Source organism: Astyanax mexicanus, chromosome 3 (genome assembly GCF_023375975.1).
Source record: "Astyanax mexicanus isolate ESR-SI-001 chromosome 3, AstMex3_surface, whole genome shotgun sequence".
Taxonomy (NCBI): domain Eukaryota; kingdom Metazoa; phylum Chordata; class Actinopteri; order Characiformes; family Acestrorhamphidae; genus Astyanax; species Astyanax mexicanus.
The window spans coordinates 29,937,687-29,946,138 of record NC_064410.1 but is presented as its reverse complement, the minus strand read 5'-3'; the positions used below and the strand labels follow the sequence as shown (position 1 = coordinate 29,946,138).

Here is an 8,452-nt window from a genome sequence, read left to right as displayed (position 1 = left end):
CTTCCGGATACACCTCTGCTGATACCTGACGCTCATCCGCTCCAGAGGCGTGCTGAGAAAATCTGCTGCTCTAAGACTCTCTCAGAGCTCAGTTTATTTTTAGGACTCTGGTTTAACCGTCCGCTGTTCGGTTTAGTACTCACACAGACAAGTGGAAAAGATTTTAGTTTTAAAAATAGCTATCTACCTGAAATTTCTTCAACCAGACGAGGCAAATGCTTAATTCTTAAAATTACAGCTCAGTAATCCACCCCGGGGTTTATGTCCACCCGCCTTAACCAGGAGCGGAGCTGGAGCAGCGCTAAACAGACGGTTGAAATAAAATCCCGGCGCAGAGTTTTCCTGCAACTTTATGGATTTGGATTCGCCACCGTTGATCTTTAACACTAGTTCTCGCTACTGGAAAAAAGACGAAGCTGTAATTTTTTTAAACATTTATTTTATTTTGAAAAATAACAAAAGGTTTAGCTGTAAAAGGACATATATATATATATATATATATATATATATATATATATATATATATATATATATATATATATATATATATATAATGTTTTAAATGAAAGCCTAATATTAAATAAATAATATTACAAGCCAATGATATAATCAATAAGCAATGATATAATCATAATAAAAATAATAATATCAATTATTTTTAATTATGCTCTGTTCTTTCTGATAAATTCAAATAAGTTTATAAAAGTGCTTTACTCTTTTGAGAAGTGATTCAATAAAGCATTTGTAAATATCAACTACTTCTGATGTAAATTACTGTTACATATGAGAATTACCATTTAACAGACTGACAGACAGACTGTAGCTAGAATCAGAATGGCTCACATTTACAGAAGATATATGTAGTATGTGCACTTATTGTTATTAATGAATTGTTTGCTGTGTATTCTGTGCGTAATATGAATTAAACATGAATCAATAAATATGTTGAACAACCCATCAAACACAGCCACCTGGTGGCAGCGGGTGACAGTGTAAGGACGATGTTGATAAAATGCAGCAACGTTGTAAGAAAGCAGACGTGTTTGGTGGGAAACGCTCGAGTCTGCACTTCTGAGCATGCGCGGAAGACGGTGTAGTTAAGGCGGCAGTTTGCTCATTTATAAGGTGGGAATAAACCAGTTTAGAAAAATATAGTTTAAATCAGGCCCAATGTTTCGAATTGATCGGTTATTTTTCGCATGCTTTTTGTTATACGGTGTAAAAGTACAGTGAGCTGAAGTTATTAATTATGTAATTAGCCTGTCTGAGTCATAGCACTCATTTACTAATGAACAACAACTAGAGATTGGTAACTCTGTGATTAACCGGTGTTTCCTCGCCATACTGCCATATAAAGAGCACCTAGGCTACTTGTGTGTATGAGCTGTTTTAACCAGCTGCATAAACTAGTTTGGGTAAAAAAAACGCAGTAATTTATGTTAACAAGCTCCAAAGTTGGATTAATGTGCTGCTCTTTCGTCGCAAATAATTTTGATTGTGGTGATAATGTGGTAAACTAGGTCAGCAGTAGAGTTGTAGCTGGTGTTTGTACTGTTAAACTCTCCTCAGCTATATCTTCACTGCAGAGCTATAGTAACGTTAACCCTCTGAGCAGAGCTGCTCTGTAACAGTGTGTGTATTTGGTTGCAGCTGTGGAGGATCCATGGATGACTGAATCATGACTGACGCTCAGAAAAGCTCGTCGAGCTCAGCAGGTAAATTAACTACAGAGTTGTTACCTATGTATTTATGCTCTATACTCTCAATAGCTTTACAGACTTCTGTACCCTCAACAGTTTAAGCTCATTGATGAGTGATTAGTGTGTTTGTTGGTAATGTGCTTTGTAAAGATTTGCTGCAGCTTGGGCAAAATGCAAACTGTGTTGAGTGGCCTGACTCAGTTGCCTGGCTTTATAAGATATTAGTAAAGGAATGTTTCACAGGAAAATTAAATGTGGAGCATTTCCACCATACCTAAGTGTCCAAGACTTGTTTTTCCAAGTCTTCTTTTATTTAGAGTATGCTTGAAAAAAACGAATGTTTCAGTTGTTGGTGTAGTTGTTGTTTTATATGAACAAACATGGAATAAATAGTTTACAACTACTGTATATCTTCTATTGTTTTCCATTTTCAACACAGATTTGAAAAATGAGGATGGATATGAAATCTCCATTCCATTTGAAGATCACAATATGGACCAGTGCGGATTTTACAACCAGAATGGACATGTGTTTGACGGTAAAATGCTTCCCTGGTAGAGAAACAAAAAAATATTATATGTACATGTATAATAATTATTTGACTGACTGAGTGCTGTACTATTTTTAGTGGAGGCACACAAAAAGTACCATTATTAACTGCATGTTAACTGAAAACATTTCCCTTTTCCCCCCTGATTTAAACAATGACTCCTGCACATTCAGTAAAAAATGTTAGCTCTTTATGATGAAGGTTTTGCTAAATGAGTTGTTGCCTGTGTGTTTCAGTATTGAGAAGGCTGACCAGAAGAGTAAAAGCCAAACTCTGCCTACTGCTTTTATTAAGATGTGGGTGTGTGGTGTTACCTTCTAGCTATTACTAGCTAACAAAATGATCATGCTGTAGTTTACTGTTTTTAAACACAGAACTTGATAGTAGTGTAAGATGGTAGAGGGAGGGTTTGTTGGGAACAGTCAGGTTTCGCATGGCTTTGGCTAGTGTAAATATTGCCAGCTTGGTGCAAAACTTTAGATTTTAAAAATTTATCTTTTCAAGTTTTCTTTAAAGATACAGAATCTGAAATTGCTTACTTCTTCTTAGGTCCAGAAATTGAGGGTGCCTGTATACAAATGCTGGATTATATGCCAACAAAGAACCATTTGGTCCATAGATTTCTACTAATTAATGGGACAGAAACTAGTCTGTCACAATCATTACCAGCCACTGCACTGTTCACTGGTAGTGGTAATGCCTTCTAGGATATTTTCCTGGTACACGTGTAGCTCTGCCGTGCCACATGCCAACACGACTTTAATATTAAATGTTTCATCCATCTGGCACTCACAATTCAAGAGTTCATGATCATGTTACACACTGCTCATAGCACGCCAGCCCAATGTGGACCTGTTTGACACACCTGCTATAAACTGTGTTTAATTCTTACTGTATGTATTGAAAAGAGAAGGATCTTTGGTCTCACTTTCAGCAGGGACCACTTCAGACCACAGCACCTCCTGCAATCCATACCTGCTAATGACCAACCTTCGTGCTCAGCTGCAGATCTCTCTAGAGAAGAACTCCTGGCTGCAGAAACGCATTGAGGACCTGGAAGAGGAAAGGGATTTCCTGCGCTGTCAGTTGGACCGGTTCATCTTCACCACAAAGAGTCAGGAGAGGAGTGGTAAGGAAAAGTATTGGGGCCGGAAAGAGATGAGAGGCAGGGAGTCAATCTGATTAATTGTGGGAGTAATTGTGATTGCAGTTAAATGTTTTTCTTTTCCTATACTTTGTGTTGGCATTGTTTTACCACAGATTCTCATAGATTTACTTTATTTTAGTTATTAGGTCCATGTGAAATATAAAAATTCCAGAAAAAAAGATTTGCACACAATTTTAAAACTTAATATTGGCTTCTATTGTAGTTTTATTTTAAAATGTAAAAAAAAAAATAGCATGATGATATTGGAATTATTTTCCACTGGACCAAGCAACAGTGTCTGCGCTACTACAAGTTGGAGACATTTTTCTTTTTATTGTTTGCATACATATGGTTGAAAGCAATATGAATGCTATTTTTGATTCTAAGTTTATACAGGAGTGTGTAGTCTCTCCAAGTTATAAATTTGTATATCGGCATTTGAATTAACAGGTATATGCATGTGTAATATCTGCATCATCCCAGAATACCACTTCAGTACATCCCTAAGAAGTGGGAGACCATTTGCTACAAATGTAGAGGACGGGGAATAGAGGTGCATGATATGGATTAAAAATGTTTGAAAACATGATAAATGACTGTATTTAAAGCTCCTAAAAGTTTGTCAACACTTGTCTACACTTATTTGTCCCAGGCTCTTCTTCATTTAGGTAATGTAATTTTAGTTTGTTGTAGTTCACAATGTTATTATACATTTAATGTGTTTGTTGCTCAAACTAATAACTGTTATTATACTAATAACACTGGATTTTTATGAATATTAAGCTGTAAAATGTGAAATGTTCTTTTTAATAATACATTTTTTTAGAGCTTCATCCTGAAGCTGGACAGCAACACACTCCACAGAAGACTGCCTCTCGTAGGGCTTTAACCCCACCTCCAACACCCATGATGACCCGCTCTGGTCAAATCCCCTCACGCAACCACAGCCTAAAGAAAAGAAAAATAAGGAACAGCAGTGCCCAAGGTTAGTAACGACATTTTGTTTGTATTTTCCAAATTATAGACTTTAAAATAACCAGTTTTCCCACAAGCCTCGGCATGTTTCATTTTTAAAGTATTCTTTTGGCTATGACTGTGAGTGCATTCTCTTAAGGATGAAAGACTTTGTTTGTTCAATTTGTAAAATGTTTTGTAGATGAGGAAGAGGATGATGTAATAGAAGAGGAAGAGTATCTGCAGGAGGATGGCTATTTTGAAGAGGAGGAGCTGTCAGATGATGAGTCAGACGGTAAAAGCTCTAGAAAAGGCAGGTCAAACGGTGGACACAGAGTAAAGCGAACCCGGGTATTCCGAATTGCGCGCAGCATGGAAAGACAAAGAGGTGAGTGGATGAATAAATATACAGATGGTCACTACAGGCCAAAAAACACCTAATCGGTATCTTAATAATGGCACGGTATTTTAATAATAGAACAAAAAAGTTGATGTTATAAAATTTTATTCCAAAGCATTTTTTAAATATATGTTTTTATTGGACATTATACTAAGTCACAGTGCAAATAATAACAAAAACAATGTTAACATCCGTTTTCCCCTACACAACATTTTCACATTTTCTACAACCCCCCCTCCCCCCCATGTTGGTCTAATGACAATACAAAAAAAAGACAGGAGATAAGTAGCGTTTTTAGGCTAAAGAATGAAATACAATGTATTCCAAAGCATTTTTGATCATTTTCCTTGGTTCATTTTTCATGACCCTTTAAATTGATGTAAAGAACACATGCAAGATTCACATTATGGCAAAATTATGGAGATACAAGTTTTTTTTTTTCCTGACTGCAGTGATAAATAACTGCACTGTATTACATGTGTTCTGATTTGATACTGTCAACTCTTTACTGTTGGGAAGCATTCAAAAGACAACATGACATCAGTATAAACTTGTCATGACACATTTAATGACAATTTTTTGCAAAAATCCAAGTAATCCCAAAGGGTTTACATGCTTTTTCTTCCAACTAATATATATATATATATATATATATATATATATATATATATATATATATATATATATATATATATATATATATACACAGTTGCAGGAAAAAGTATGTGAACACAAACACAGTCTGTTAACATTTACAGTGAGGGGGGAAGAAGTATGAGAACCCCTAGGCTAATGGCTTTTCTAAGAGCTAATTGGAGCGAGGATGCCATGAGATTAGATGTATCAATTACCACAAATTAATGGTAGGAAAATTAGTTTGCACCTGGACTGTAGCTTCAACTGTGACTTTGTATACGTTTTTTACTGCAGATTATCACTAAAATGGCTCATTATCCATCCACATCATGTCTTGTATAGCATGCACTGTCTTGTCATGCTGTTAGTTAAGCAAATAATAACTGTTTGCAATGTTTATTTCAGTAAAAGATCCTGCTGGAGTTCTGCTTCGCTACAACAAGATTCTGGTTACTTATCAGAAGCTGAAGAGCATGTCCAGAGCCTTCCAGGTTCACGGAGTCGACCGCAACACTGTAGCTTCCACCACTCCCATTGCTGAGCTGCTGCTGGTTGCCCCTGAGAAAGTGGCGGAAATAGGAGAGTTTGATTCCGCCAAGGAGAAGCTTCTAGACTACGCTCGGCGCTGCTACAAGGCTCTGGATGAGGCTGCCCATGCCAAAGTCCAGTCTTTGAAGAAAAGCAGCCTCCTACTGCCAATTTCCTACAGATTCAGGAACTAATTAACCCATAATCAGAGCAGGGTTGTTGACCTGCTGGCTTTCTTTTCTACCTCAGCTGTAGTTGACTTCTATTTGGACTTGGACTAAGCTCCTCAGTTTGTGCCACTGTATTTGGTTAACAATCACGTGGGTGTGATGGTGAAATGTTTGTAACTCTTTAGGGCTTGAATGTAAAAGAAAAGCAATTAAAGGTGGGCTGTCTTTAGTTTTTGTCTAAGCTGAAATTCATCAGTCGAAGATGTCTTGCTATATAAGATGAAAGTAAAACAGAAGGGATTGGGTGAAGCATAAAAACAAAAATATATAAAAATTATAAGTTTAACCCTTTGTGAAAAAGTTTTCAGTCACAGTATTTAAGGGCTGTTTTGTATGTCTTTAATATTATTATTATTATTATTATTACTATTATTAATATATGAGGGAAAAGATACTGAATACTTCCTCCATTATAAGACAAATGGCACATTCTTTGTTTAGCACTGAATCCCTTAAATGTAACTGTGAAATGTTCTGATTTCTGTTCATTAAAATTGTCTTGAGTTTCAGGACATGCAGAGTTGAAATTAAAATATTCTTATTTTCTACTAAGATTTGAGTGGGTATTTTACAAAGCAAGAAAACAGTTAGTTAATCCTATGTTAATTGTTCAGTATGATTTATTTATCATGTCATCCTCTGTTTTTGGACAGACTTGACATTGGTTTCAAGTTATTGGCGTAAAGAAATTTGGAAGAAATTACCCCTGTTACCCACTTATGATAATGGAGTTAGGTACTGATGTTCAATCTGGTTGGCCAAACTGTCTATGGCTTTCTTGTTATATTGAGCTAAATCATGTAATACTCTTGACAGCTGGTTAGTAACCTTGTTTATTTTGTCTGTTAACAGAACTTTTCCACTGTGAATCTGTTTATGTTTTCTGTATTAAGCACCTGTTTTGTAAAGTGCATTAAAATGTTAAGAGAAAGTGGGCCATGGTTTTGGATTTGTTTTTACTTTTTTCAATCTGTGCATACATCTAGGTACTGATTCGTTTTTTAAGGATCCCAATTCTTTCAAAGATGTATGTAGTAAAAAAATTGGCATCAAGGTCAACTTTTGAGCTAAAATGTTTTTTCTAAGTAACGCTTGGACCTGCATAGAGCACATGACATTTGTCTGTGATCATGGTCTTGCCAAAAGTAATGATATAGCAATATTTAAATTGAGGTTTTGAGGTGTTATAAGAGTTTTTTAAAATAATAATAATAAAAAAAATTATGATGTATATCCTGTATCTCTTAAACTGAGGGAACCATATATTAAACTGAGAGAAAGGTTTAAGTCTCTAATATTTTTCTATCCAGTAATTTAGCTTTTACAGACATAAAGAATTTAATTTGTGACTGAATTGTGTGTTTTGTGCTTCTGCTATATAAACAACTACAGTTTTTTCAGAGTTTTTTAAATTTATTCTAAAGGGATGTACACAGCTGGCTGTCTTTGAAAAATGATTCCTTTTGATAATAGTCCTTTTATAAGATGATGACTACCCTTGCTGAACCAATTTCCATGCTTTAGGGCTCATCCAATTGGTAAGTGATTTGATTTTTACTGTAATATGATGTTTACTTCATACATTTTAGTTTGATTGTTTCAGTCAGCAAAATAGCTAAGTACATAAAGATAGCTAGAAATGCTGTACAATGTGTGGCTGTTCATATGTTAAACTGTTTTCTTTCTGTTTAATTGATATGTTCAACATTTTAAACTACCCTGTAGTGCAGAAAACGAGCCACAGAGTTGATAAGCGGCGAGAGTGTGCTCGCAGTAAAACTGAGCCTCATCCTCTTTCAGAGGTTGTACGTGTGACGTGGCCAGAAGAACTCCTGCAAAAAGCAACCAGACACCCCAGTTTTTAGAATGAATATATTAGGCTTAGCAAGAACAGTCGTTCCAGCACACTGGTACCATTAAACACAATATTTTGTCCCTTCTCCTCTCAGAAATGCTTCTGCCTTCAAATTAGGAACAAAACAATATGGACTGCCACACAACAGTTGTGTTTGTCCATTAAAATATATATTTTACCATACTGTAAGTGTGCTTCTAGTATTAGTAATGTTATGACTATTAGAATCATGTGTGTATTTGTAGTTTTATATAAAAACTGGGAAGAAATTATTTCTTAATTTTCTTTGATATTTGTTTGGCTCGGTTGTTTGGTGCTGCTAAATCTGAATTGGAAACAGGTATGCATTTGTACTTTTAATGTGCTTAACAAACTTCTGGAATGAGGTAACATTGTGGATATTTGGAACTTTTCACAAATGTTTACATACTGATGAAGCAACTATATATTTT

The 8,452-nt window shown here is 35.5% G+C and overlaps 1 protein-coding gene across 2 annotated transcripts; it reads left to right on the top strand.

The window, feature by feature from the left end:
• The first annotated feature begins 1,005 nt into the window (after positions 1–1,005).
• On the top strand, positions 1,006–7,080 carry ccdc106b (coiled-coil domain containing 106b). 2 transcript variants are annotated; one of them, XM_022666149.2, is made up of 7 exons: positions 1,006–1,125; positions 1,651–1,715; positions 2,140–2,238; positions 3,188–3,379; positions 4,224–4,382; positions 4,554–4,739; positions 5,793–7,080. In XM_022666149.2, exons 2-7 carry the CDS (start codon positions 1,679–1,681, stop codon positions 6,107–6,109), a joined length of 990 nt encoding a protein of 329 aa, XP_022521870.1. In that variant the 5' UTR covers positions 1,006–1,125; positions 1,651–1,678; the 3' UTR covers positions 6,110–7,080. The 2 variants fall into 2 exon arrangements, with proteins under 2 accessions (XP_022521870.1, XP_007258311.1); XM_007258249.4 differs by having other exon boundaries at positions 1,012–1,125; positions 3,185–3,379.
• Positions 7,081–8,452: the final 1,372 nt, after the last annotated feature.

Bases quoted from the DNA above. Each gene is read 5' to 3' on its own strand.
- ccdc106b (XM_007258249.4), top strand. From the start codon at position 1,679: ATGACTGACGCTCAGAAAAGCTCGTCGAGCTCAGCAG. The intron at 4,383-4,553 runs GTTAGTAACGAC...AATGTTTTGTAG, and splicing joins AAGGAACAGCAGTGCCCAAG to ATGAGGAAGAGGATGATGTA. The intron at 4,740-5,792 runs GTGAGTGGATGA...TGTTTATTTCAG, and splicing joins CAGCATGGAAAGACAAAGAG to TAAAAGATCCTGCTGGAGTT.